Source organism: Ipomoea nil, unplaced genomic scaffold (assembly GCF_001879475.1).
Source record: "Ipomoea nil cultivar Tokyo-kokei standard unplaced genomic scaffold, Asagao_1.1 scaffold2845, whole genome shotgun sequence".
NCBI lineage: Eukaryota > Viridiplantae > Streptophyta > Magnoliopsida > Solanales > Convolvulaceae > Ipomoea > Ipomoea nil.
Genome location: NW_017619273.1, coordinates 883,177 through 896,738, shown reverse-complemented (window position 1 = coordinate 896,738; position 13,562 = coordinate 883,177). Strand labels below are relative to the sequence as shown.

Sequence of the window (13,562 nt, the reverse complement as noted above, 5' to 3'; positions counted from 1 at the left end):
GGTACAGTTTACGGTTAGGTTCGAACTGAACCGTGGTCATCCATACATATAATCAATAATTTGTTGGAGAAGAAAAATAAATGAAATACTTATTTTTAAGTAAGGGTGGGAATGGCAATTTATATCTGCACCAGGGCGCGCATTGCATTGTGCGCCCTGATGCAAAACGACGTCGTTTCACATAACTGTATAAAAAAATACACATAATCATGTCAACTCCCTTCCGCGCCTCCCAAAATAACGTCGTTTTGGGAGGCGCGGGGCACACAGTGCTCTGTGTGTCGTGGTGCAGGGTATAACGATAGGGTGGGAATATGCCAGGCCTCTACCTATGTCATGGCCTAGTTAGGCCTAGCTCGTTTAATAAAAAGGTCAAGCTTGGGCTGCTAATTTCAAAGCCTATTAAAATAAACAAATCATGCCTATATACACCAGGCTCGACCTCCATGCATACAGGCCAGGCGTATATAATTGGTTTAGAACTTTAAGTAACCTTTGTTTTTTAGTAACCATAGTTTTCAACTGGTTTTTAGTAAAGTTCTAAACCAATTAAACCGGTTGAAACAAGAAAAATAACAAAAGAAAAATATGAATAGACAAAAATGTCCTTGCTAAAAATAAAAAAAGACATGAGAATGATTACAAGTGTCCAAAAATCTAATAGTCTGAGATGTTAAATGACAAAAATAATAGTCTGAGACTAAATTTGAAATTGCCACGAAAGACAAAGAACCTCGGGTGAAATTATCTCTCTCTCTCTCTCTCTCTCTCTCTCTCTATATATATATATATATATATATATATATATATATATATATATATATATATATATATATATATATATATATATATATATATATATTCTATTTTATACTTAACATATTTTTATATTTACAATATAAGACCAAGTATACATAATTACCAAACTCTAACCCTTCACCTCTAAAATCTCATTCTAAATTATGATTTAACTATAAATATTGTTGCTAATCCTGAGTGTTCTTATTGTTTATTTTTTTTATTGTCATAATATTTAATAAAATGTCACAACTTTATTATGTGAGTTGATTGTTAATTATTTATGAGATTATATAGGATTACAAACAATAATACAATTGAATTTATTTCTAAATAAGTTAACGAGCATACTGAAGTCGTGACTCATTTTATTTTATTTTATATTTTAATGCTATTAGGTTTGCATTGTGGTGATATATTTATGTAATTATGTATTAATTTTGTATTAGGTATATTTCTTGAATTATCTAGATATACTTATTTTTTTTTAAGTATTTAGATATACTTATTAAAGTTTTTAAAAAGTCTTAATATGTAGGCTTTAAATATGCTCAAAGTATGACTTACTTTTTAATGGCATAAATATTAAACAGGCTTTTAAAAAGGGCAAATTATTGTGTGGACCATAACAAAAAGTACATTTTTAGTATACTAAATGTACATTTATTTGTGTACTGAATGTACATTATATAATATAATGTATACTCAATACACAAATAATGTACATTCCCTGAATACAATGTACATTTTTAATATACTAAAAGTACATTATTTTTGTACTGAATGTACATTATTCTACAGTATACAAAACATAGTCCACACAGCTTGTGTGGACCATGGTCCACACAATAATGATTGTTTTAAAAGACTTCAGGCCAGGTCAGGCCAATTGTAGGCTCAGGTCTGAGCCTAACAAAAAGCCTACGTACAGGCTCAGGCCTAGACCTAAGCTTTAGATTTTCGTAACAGGATCAGGCCTAATTTTATTCGGCTCGGCCTATTTCAATTCCATCTTATTTTTAAGGGTAAAAATGTCCATCTAACGTAAAAGGTAAAAAATCGCCACACTTTTAACATGACTTAGAAGGCAAATGTAATATATGAATTTGGGAGGGGGGGAGGGGATAATGTTCTAAGCATATAACTTAAGAGAAAAAAAAAATGTCATTTTTCCCTAAAATAACTACTTTTAGTATCTGTCCGACATTAGGTAAGTTTTATATTTTCTTATTTCATTTGATTGTTTCTATAAATATATCATATGAATAATTTTAATTAAATTATAATATAACAATATTATTTAATTAAAACATTAATTAAATTTAAATGAAAATTTATATAAAATGATGGTGTGGCCTACATATACTGATATACACATGTACAATGAATTCACAGGAAAAAAAACGCATTGTAAATAGATAAAATATTAGACGGGTAAACCTCATACATTATGGATGCCCTTGGTAGATATATTGACACAATATGCATTTGAGCTTAATTTGATTAATCAAACTGGTCAAGTACAGATCACACATATGTCCATGCATATGTGCAACAATAATAATGAAATTTTTTAAGGAGCCAATTGAATTAAAAAAAAAAAAAAAAAAAATCCTTTCTTGAAAGCAAAGCAATAATATAATTACAGTACTTTTCTTGTTAGAAATGATCATTGCATAAGTAGTAGTACAATTATGAATTATTCATATAAAAAATATATAATCAGATGCATACATTAGATCCATCTTCTCTCTCACACACACATATATATAGGGAAGGGATCAGGTATGAGTGGTACTTCCCGTGTAGTTGTGCAGGTCGACGCACATTAAGCATTACACTGGCGCACTTTAAGTACCCAACACACGCACAGTAAACACACAAACAAAATACATTCAGAACACAAACTCACGCACCTTAAGCACAATAGTCACGCATCTTAAGCACAACCCTCACACACCTTAAGCACAAAACTCACGCACCATAAGCACAAAAACACACGCACCTTAAGTTTTAACAACTCACATTAAGTACACACTCACGCACATTAAGTACAAAATTCACGCACCTTAAGCACAAAACTCACGCACATTAAGCACAAAACTCATGCACTTTAAAGGTTCAACAACTCACATTAAGTACACACTCACGCACATTAAGCACAAAACTCACGCACATTAGGCACAACACTCACGCACCTTAAGTACAAAACTCACGCACATTATGTATTACACACTCACGCACATTAAGTACAAAATTCGCGCACATTAATCACCCGCACAACCGCACGGGAAACCTTCACCCCCACTGGAGAAAGAGAGAGAGGGGGAGAGAGTGAGAACCAAGTGTCCAAGAGAAAACTGAGAACCAATCACAGCTGTCCGCGTGTCCAGATCTAACAGAACAGAAATATTGTTTAGAAAATGTGGTATCATATTTGTAAATAATTAAACTTTGATGATTTCCGAACACTGTGTGGTGCTTTTATTCAAGTGTTTTTTTTTTTTTTTTTTGCATTTCCTAACATTGTTGAGGCATATTTTCATAATCTTTGGTGGGACTGCACTAACCGCACGAGAAGACGTAGTTGTACCTGAACTCTACTATATATATACTCGCTACACATCGACTTTCCATCCCGATCGAATTCAGAGCTCCAATCCAAAATATTGCTCCATTTATTACTAGCTATAAGCTAATATTACTGAATATTCTCCAAGAAACCTTGAAGATCCGAACATGGCGATGATGTCAAGGGGCACCATTCTTGCAGGTTGGTGTTTCTTCTGCATTTTATTACTTGATCTCTCGGCTCTGGCTGCGGCCAAAACAAGGCATTTTAAATGGGGTGTGGAGTACATGCGCTGGTCGTCGGACGGCGTCGACGGTGTGGTCTTGGGGATCAACGGCCAGTTCCCCGGTCCGACGATCAGGGCTCGCGCCGGCGACACCATAGCCGTTGAGCTCACCAATAAGCTCAGCACTGAAGGAGTTGTCATTCACTGGCATGGAATCCGACAGGTTTGGTTCTCTGTTCATTTTCTTCTTCTTTTCATATTTCTAATAAAACAAACTCTAGAAACAACAGTCTCTACATAAAATGAATTTTAAATATATAATATATTTTTTTAGTAAAAACGTAAAACTTGTTTTAGGATGGATCGTACAAATATAATACATGTTAGTTCATAAAAAAATATATTATTTTTTTTCTTTAAAATATTATATATATATATATATATATATATATATATATATATATATATATATATATATATATATATATATATATATATATATATATATATATATATATATATATATATAAGTCTTTTCACAAATTATTATGGAATTTTCGAGCACATGAAAGTGATTTTAAATCAAGTCGAAAGTACAAAGTGGTCGGAAATAGCAACAACAGTTTTTTCGAATACCAAAAGTGATCGGAACAAGGCTGTTGACTTGATTTAAGATCAATTTTAGGTGGTGACATGAAACGTTCTTACACAAATTTTGGTGTTATAAAATTATTAAATAGCTAGAAAGCATTGTAACTAGCGACATCCTACCAAGTGGCTTGTGGTCCATTTACCTGATTACTCTCCTAAGTGGGTAGGTTATAGGTTCAAATCTCAATTGAAGCAAGTAGCCTGTATATTAGGCATCCCCTTTCTCATAATAAAAAAAACTAACGGCACCCTTAAAGTCTATGTTTATTAGAGGAAAAAAAAAATAAAATGAATTAAAATTGTGGCTCACTTTTTTTCTCTAAATCAATCAACTAAGGTAAAATTAAAATCAATTAATACTTTTTATATAGTCCCTTTTTTTCCTTTTCCAACACACCAAAAATAAAGAGAGAAAATTAAGAAAAATAAATTGTAAAAAAAGAAACAGAAAGAAGTACTGATCAGTGAAATATTGCATGTGATAATGTCCTTAATAGATACATTATATACATGCATGAAATAAATATTTTAGTTATGTTTGTGATTATATTTCCTAAATTAGTATTTTTGTGATTATATTTCCTAAATTGATAAAACTCTCCTTTTTTTTTTCAGATAGGAACACCATGGGCTGATGGGACTGCATTGATTTCACAATGTCCCATTATTCCTGGAGACACATTTGTCTACAGATTCAAAGTTGACAAGGTGAATTAATATTACTTTTCATTTAATTTTTTATTATTAAGAAGAAACTAATAAATTTTTAAAATTTTAATCGAAATTAAGTACGTTCAATATATTTAATTCGTACATCTAAAAGGAAAAAAAAAATTATACCTTTAATGTCAGATTTTTTTTCTTAACATTTTTATTATTAAGAAGAAATTATTAAAATCTGAAAATTTTAATCGAAATTACGTATACACAATATATTTAATTTGTACATCTAAAAGGAACAAAATTTTTACCTAAAATATGATTTTTTTTCTTCTTTTTATTTTTTTAGTACAGATTTTTTCTTAATTTAATTTATACGGAGTACTTTATATGGACAACTGACACTAGTATTCAGGGAGTTGGTGTCCAAACATTTGACTGTATCGAGAAATTGTCCTATTTAAAATGAAATTACATGAAATTTTTTCAACGACCCCTCAACTAATTCTTTAATGTTGGACAGGGACCAATAATAATAATATAATAATAATCATACTCATAATAATAATAAATTGTTTTACAATCGTTATGCGTTGGACCCGTGTCCAGCATGCTTGCTGGACACGGGTAACAGTGCCGTTAGGCACTGTTATCTCCTTTTTTTTTTTTTTTTTTTTAATTTCAGACCGCTTCGTTATAGAAGTATATGTTCATAATTTTATTACTATATTATTAATAATTGTACATTCATAACTCCATAACTGTACGTTCATAACTCTATAAATGTACATTCATAACTCCATAACTGTACATTCATAACTCCATAACTGTACATTCATAATTTTCGAAGCTCTATGTTCACAATTTTAGAGCTCTATGTTCATAATTTTATCACTATATGTTTATAATTGTAAGTTCATAATGTTAGAGCTCTTTGTTCATAATTCGATCAATAACTGTACATTCATAATTCCATAACTGTAGATTCATAATCTCATAACTGTACATTCATAATCTTCGAAGCTCTATATTCACAATTTTAAAGCTCCATGGTCATAATTTTATCGCTATATATGTTCATAATTGTAAGTTCATAATGTTAGAGCTCTGTGTTCATAATTTCATAATTGCATAACTGTACATTCATAACGGCATAACTATACATTCATAACGGCATAACTGTACATTCATAATCCAAAAAATAAATAACGCCGTTAACGGCAAAACGCGCGCGATTTTTTTTTTTTTTTTAAACTAAATGATGCGTTTTTTTTTTTTTTTTTTTTTTTTTTTTTTTTGAAAAACGACGTCGTTTTGGGCCCGTGTCCACAATTCACTGTGGACACGGGTCCAGGGCATAATTTGCCATTGTTTTACTTGCTGGCATGTTTCTTGTTTTAACGTATATAGATATATACCTCCTTTGTTATATTTATTATTCATTAGTCAAATAAATTATTCATTCGTTAATTTTTTTATAATATTTTTTTATTATTTTTAAATTTAATTTTTTGGTGTTTAATAGTATTTTTAATATAGTTTTTAAATATATAAATTTTATGTTTTAATTGTGAACTTAGTACTATGAAAAATCAAATTGTAATAACACCAGTTAAGTTGCATTAACTGAATTAAACATATAAAATAAAACGGATAAAGTATTATTTAATGAAAGTGTATCTGTAAATAAAATAACATTTGATGCACTGCTATTCTTTAATAGTTATATTTATTGATATAGCTAAATGGGCAATACTTTATTTCTAAAAGCTACTGACTCTATTACATTATAGTATCTGTTCATCTATACTTTCTCAATCTGTTGAAGCATAAAGAGTCAACACCGCATTCACTGATGCTCGATCTCATGACCTCCTATATGGGAGAGTCACTACATGCCATATATGCAATACTTTTAATAAAAATATAAATTTTTTAAGAATTAATAAAGATTACATTTTTACTATTTTTAATTATATCATATGGTCAAGTTTGCAAAAATCGCTAGGTGTTCGATCTTCAAGCTCCTAGCGCCTAGGCATCGATTTTTAAAAAATAATTTTTAATTTTTTTAAAAATTTTATAAAAATATTTGATAATTATAAATTATTTACTACTTTAATAGTTAATACTAAAATATTAAATATTAACCTAAAAAACCAACTAGAATTGTAACTTGTATAAAGAATTAAATATTTAAAGAATCAAAACACAATTCCACAAAGTCACAACTCACAAATTAAAGTATCAATAATAATAGAGTATTTGATTTTGATTTTTTTTATATATATACATTTTATGAGTTTGCGACTGATTTGAATGATTTAGGAATATTTTGTTAAACATGACGTCGTTTTGAGCAAAATAACTCATTTTAAAAAAAATAAAACAATAACTAATCGTCAGCTTTCTAGGCTACCTAGACAACCGCCTAGTCTGCCACGACCTAATCGCCTAAGCCGTCTAGGGTACCTAGGCGACCAACTACATAAATTACCGATTTCGGTGATTTTTTAAATAATCGGCCGCTGCCTTGTGCCTAATTAAAGTTTAGACATAATTTTTACAACATTGCATAGAAGAATAAAAAAATAGTAATTTCTTTTAAAATTGTCCACCTATTTTCAATTTCTCATGGTGGCAGTGCGGCACCAAATTTATTTAAAATAATACTCCGTATTTAATACTGTATCAAAAGCTGCGACGGGGAACATGGTACTATGTGATACATCGAATAATTCGTGCCGCACGCCTGATTCAAATTTGCTGGGTTTGAATCATAAAAATAATAAAATAGTCTCAAATACATACATATATATATATATATATATATATATATATATATATATATATATATATATATATATATCACATTAGATATGCATCGCAATAATACATCACAACATGTTCAGAAATGCATTTCACTTGATACATTTCTGAACACGTTGTGATACATTTATGCATACATAACGGTGGATGATCGAATGTCCTATTTTGTAGTGTGGATTTTACTACATTTTTAAACACGTTGTGATGCATTTATGTATATCTAATGGTGCAATTTGCATAGTCGTATGAGAAGGCATGTCCGTGTATATAAGTGAGTAAATTTATACGGTGCAGGCAGGGACATATTTCTACCATGCACACTACGGGATGCAACGGTCGGCGGGGCTGTACGGGTCGTTGATAGTTGAGGTGGCGAATGGAGAGAAAGAAGCATTCCAATATGACGAAGAGTTTAATTTGTTGCTGAGTGATTGGTGGCACGTGAGCTCTCACGAGCAGGAAGTTGATCTCAATTCTAAGCCATTTCGTTGGGTTGGTGAACCCCAGGTAATTATTTTTACATGCTAAAATTTATATCTTTGATCGTATAAAAGTGAATTACGTGGCGAAAATTGTCGTTTCGCCCACTTGGATCGAGATGGACCATAGACGTGGACCTTGAAGGACTGAGACTGGTTTTACGGCATCCTCAATAGTGTGAGGATTTTGAGGAGGTTTTACATGTGTGATTAGGAAAAAGAAAATGAGAGAGAATAGAAAAAGAAAAAAGACAGAAAAAAATTAAATTAAATTAAAAAAAAAGGCTTAACGCGCCCGCTGGGCGTGTGCATATTTTGCATAACGCGCAGTTTCTGCGTAAATAAAAAAGAAAGGGGACTCACATTTATGACAAAATTTCTATTCTTGCATGGACACTCTCTCCTCTCTCTTCTCTCCTCCACCTTACCATTTTTTTCTTAAAATTTGTGCACAAACCCTTATTGGGGTTGTTCTTATATAGGACAATTCGATCAGTTATGATTCTTTGAAATTCTATACTAGGGTACAAACGAGTTAAACTACCATGAACTATTGTCAATTTATTTGATCAGATCGGTCAAATTTTAATTCGAATCAACTTCAAGTTGACTCGTTAAGGAATCAAGTCTGGTTTAAATTTAAATTTTTTTTTAACTTGTGACTAGTCATATATATAAATTTTGAACTTGAATCTAAACTCACGATAGTCTAGGTTTGAGTCTGCTTTGCCGGCCTTTTTTTGACCTTTATTAGAAAGACCTTTATTGAAAAGTTATATTTTAATTAGTGTGAGTAATTATTTTAATCAGTTTATCAAAAAAATATATATATATATAGTTAACTTATCTTGATGAAGTTGACAAGATACCCACCTATTTGTGCCTCCTTATTTACATTATAAAGTATGATTCAATATAATGTAGCATTAGCTGCCAAAGGAATACAATATTATTCATTTTAAAATTAAAATTGAATATTTTATGTACTATATAAACTTTAATTTACTGCAATGCAAATTTTTTGTCTCATTTTTTCTTCCTTTATTTTTATTGCTATATATTACTCGGATCATGTCTTTTAAGTAAGAAATGCATTTTATGGCATACACATGCAATTGCAGAGCTTGTTAATGAATGGAAGAGGTCAATACAACTGTTCCCTAGCAGCGTCATTTAGCACATCACCATCCACTCCGTGCAGTTTAAGAGGGGGTGAACAGTATGCCCCTCAAATTCTAAAAGTGCGCCCCAACAAAACTTATAGGCTGCGCCTTGCCAGTACCACATCCTTGGCTTCTCTCAACTTGGCCATTGGGGTAACAAATCATTTCTTCTCCTTCTGTATCTCTCCCTATATAGCTATTATATTTCTTTTCTTTTTGGATCTCTCCCTATATATAGACATTACGTTCCTTACTTTTTGTAATTATACGTAGGAATGGTAACAAGGCGGTGTGGAAACAAGAAATATACTCCATATTTCTATTCCTGTGATCTTGCCTTGCTCTCAATTGAGAATTTTTTTTTTTTTTTTTTTTTTTTCATTCCGTCTCTGTGGGGAATTTTCAGGGACATTCCACCATAGTCAACTTTATAGTCAAATTATTAATTTAATATATATTTTTTTAATATTGAAGTAAAAAGATATAAATATTAAATCCTTTCCTTCTTGTTTTCAAAAAAAAAAAATCCTTAATTTCCTTCAAAAAAATATATATATAAATATTGAATCCTTATTTTAAACTACCAAATTCAAGGTCTTTTAATTTTTTTTTTTATATATAATTTCATCAAATATATATATATATATATATATATATATATATATATGTGTGTGTGTGTACTATGGATGGAGACCGGGTAAGGCGTGTAGGAGTACTCCTATCCTCAGCCTCCATTGCCGTTTCTTGAACTTTGATCCCGGTTTCCATCCTGGCAGGTCCAAAGTGAAATTACCATCCCTAACTATATAGAGTTAATACCCAAAATCGTCCTCGACTATAGTGGTTTTTCTCAATTTCGTCCTAAACGACTTTGGTGACCTAATATCGTCCCAGACTTTTGTGTTTCGCTCAATTTAGTCCTCCATTTGTTATTCCGTCAAATTGGTGTTAAATAAAGGGACAATTCAGTAATGTCAATATTGATCTCTCTTTACTTTCAACTTGTGAAGTGTGAAATTCCTCTTTCTTGTACGAATTACACCCAGAATTACTCCCGGACCTGCAAATCAAATTTTATATTCGCAGTTTTAAGAGTAATTCCGGGAGTAATTCGTAAAAAAAAAAAAAAAAAAAAAAGAGATTTCGCAGTTCACATGTCTATGAGTAAAGAGATGCCAATATTAAAATTACTGAATTGTCTATTTATTTAACACCAAATGGACAGAATAACAAATGAGGGACTAAATTGAGCAAAAACACAAAAGTCTGGGACTAAATTGAGTGAAACACAAAAGTCTGGGACGATATTAGGTCACCAAAGTCGTTTAGGACGAAATTGAGAAAAACCACTATAGTCGAGGACGATTTTGGGTATTAACTCTAACTATATATATCTTTTAAGTTGTAGGGTAAATCTTATTAAGATAAAACGTCTTGATTAGCTATTAATTAAACAATCAACCACAAAGAATTTGTCTTATTTTCTATTTTTTAAAAAAAAAAAAAATTTGAAATACTCATGATTCTTTACAAATTAGTATTTATTTTATACTTTTTCAAATATTTTTCCTTTTTAAAACAGTTAAGTGGAGCTATAGATGGATGATAGGTTTTAAACAATTATTAACAAAGTAGTTAGTGCATATGATAAAAAACATGGGGAATGGGGTTTCATCATATTGAATGAGAAGTTGTAGTGATGGAAATCAATTGGTCACCACTCACCATAAAAAAAGACAATATAATTATTAGTGCCATTATAGTGCCAACCACTTAGCACAATGGACTAATATTAATCCATTTGTCTGCATAATATTTGGGGGAACTTGAATGCTCCAATGATTCTCCATCCCCACCAATTAAGTATCCATATCTTTGCGTGTTATATTACCTTCCTCCCATCCCCCATTTTTTTTTCTTTTTAATTTCCAATAAACTAAAATACATGGCAAATTATGCATTGGAAACGTGTTCACCATGCGCATGGTGAATAAAGGGGTAGGTTCATAATTTCTATGCTGTAGATTTATAATTTTATTTTTCATTTGTTGTTAACGATGTTTCTCTCTTCACAATCGCATTATTTCGTCTTCGCAGTACAGATATTATGAATCTACAGTACAGAAATTATTAATCTACAGTATAAAATTATGAATCTATAGTATAGAAATTATGAATCTAGAAATTATGAATCTACAGTATAGAAATTATGAATCTAGAAATTATGAGTCTATAGTATAGATGTTATCAATCTACAGTATAGAAATTATGAATCTATAGCTTAGAAATTATGGATTATCCCGTGTTCACCATGCACATGGTGAACACGGTTCCATAGCATAACTATTGAAAATACATGTCCTAGGCCCGCCCGGTGAAGCATATAATATTTAAACAAAAATGTGTAATTCAACTATAAGTTTAAACATTTTAGTTGGAATGGAATATATATTTCAATTTGGTATTAAAGTTAATCTAATAATCGGTCACATAAAGTTGTAATTGAAATTGGGGTTTGATTGGTTACGTTGATTGTACTTGTACAGGGCCACAAGATGGTGGTAGTTGAAGCAGATGGAAATTACGTTGAGCCATTTTCAGTGAGTGATATGGACATATATTCCGGTGAGAGCTATTCAGTGCTGTTTACTACCGACCAAAATCCATCAAACAATTACTGGATTTCAGTTAGCGTACGAGGAAGACAACCTAAAACTCCCCAAGGCCTAACCATACTCAACTACCTTCCCAACTCAGCTTCAAAGCTCCCAACTTCACCGCCTCCGGTTTCACCACCGTGGAATGACTACAACCACAGCAAGGCATTCTCCGCCAGAATCCTCGCCCTGGGCGGCGGCGGCGCCACCCGGCCGCCGCGGGGACACGACCGCCGGCTGCACCTCCTCAACACCCAGAATCTCATCGACGGGTACACCAAATGGGCGATCAACAACGTCTCGCTGGCCCTGCCGCCCACCCCGTACTTAGGGTCGATCAAACTGGGGGTGAGAAACGCGTTTGATCGCCGGCCGCCGCCGGAGAAGTTCTCCGAGACGTACGACGTGATGCGGGCGGCGTTGAACCCCAACACCACCGCCGGCAACGGGGTTTACACGTTCCGGTTCAACTCCACCGTGGACGTCATTCTGCAGAACGCCAACGCGCTGGCGGCCAACGTGAGCGAGATCCACCCGTGGCACCTCCACGGCCACGATTTCTGGGTGCTGGGCTACGGAGAAGGGAGGTTCAGGGAGGAAGACGCCGGAAAGTTCAACCTGGAGAATCCGCCGCTGAGGAACACCGCCGTGGTTTTCCCTTATGGATGGACTGCGTTGAGGTTTGTGGCTGATAACCCTGGGGTTTGGGCATTCCATTGCCACATTGAACCGCACTTGCATATGGGCATGGGAGTGGTTTTTGCTGAAGGAGTTCACCTTGTCAACAATATTCCTACAAAGGCTCTCTCTTGTGGTTTGACTGCCAAAATGTTCATGAAAAACAAGCCTTAGCTTAGGTTAAATTAAAATACCAAGCATGGTATGATCGATATATATATAATTGAGAATTGGCCAAATGAGGCTCGAATTATTCGAGAACATTTTGTTAATGTATTCTCAAACTTAACTTGAAAATTAAAAGTTCTAAATTAACATCTAAATTTAAAGAATAATGCAATTAATGCTTTTAGCATGCCGGTGTAAAATAACTTGTTAAGTTGGTATTCAAGACTTCAATATCTTCTTCATTTAGAAAATAATTTTTAAAAGTTCTCCAAATTTTTAGAAAATTAAAAAATATTTTTAATTTTCAAAATAGAAAATTGTGTAAGTAAATATGTTTTATATTTTCTATTTTCAAATTCTCTCCTATTAGTAAATGGGCCCCAAATATCCCGGCCTCTCGTTTTATACAGTCTTTTGATTTTAGTAAAATCCTATTTACTTCTACATATACTCATATACCACTCACAAATTTTCCACTCCATAATGGGCAATTTAATAGGTTTGTTTTTCTAATTTTTTCTTTTTATTTTTTTGAAGCAAAAACCAGATGAATGAATTAACTTAAAACCGTCAAAAATTCTGGAACAACATCAGTCCACTATGAGTGAAAAAACTGAGCCCCATTCTCGTTGGCAAGGGCGTGAGCATCACAGTTACTATTTCGACTAGTATAATGGATCT

The 13,562-nt window shown here is 32.3% G+C and overlaps 1 protein-coding gene across 1 annotated transcript; it reads left to right on the top strand.

Annotated features, from left to right (window-relative positions):
* Window positions 1-3,117: 3,117 nt before the first annotated feature.
* LOC109159750 (L-ascorbate oxidase-like) lies at window positions 3,118-13,027 on the top strand. The gene is made up of 5 exons (XM_019307866.1): window positions 3,118-3,819; window positions 4,863-4,955; window positions 8,031-8,243; window positions 9,337-9,531; window positions 11,925-13,027. Exons 1-5 carry the CDS (start codon window positions 3,538-3,540, stop codon window positions 12,885-12,887), a joined length of 1,746 nt encoding a protein of 581 aa, XP_019163411.1. The 5' UTR covers window positions 3,118-3,537; the 3' UTR covers window positions 12,888-13,027.
* The last annotated feature ends 535 nt before the right edge of the window (window positions 13,028-13,562 follow it).

Excerpts from the sequence above, each read along its gene's own strand:
- LOC109159750 (XM_019307866.1), top strand. The coding sequence starts at position 3,538 with ATGGCGATGATGTCAAGGGGCACCATTCTTGCAGGTTGGTGTTTCTTC. Across the intron at positions 3,820-4,862 it reads ACTGGCATGGAATCCGACAG|ATAGGAACACCATGGGCTGA; the intron begins GTTTGGTTCTCT and ends TTTTTTTTTCAG. Across the intron at positions 8,244-9,336 it reads GTTGGGTTGGTGAACCCCAG|AGCTTGTTAATGAATGGAAG; the intron begins GTAATTATTTTT and ends ATGCAATTGCAG.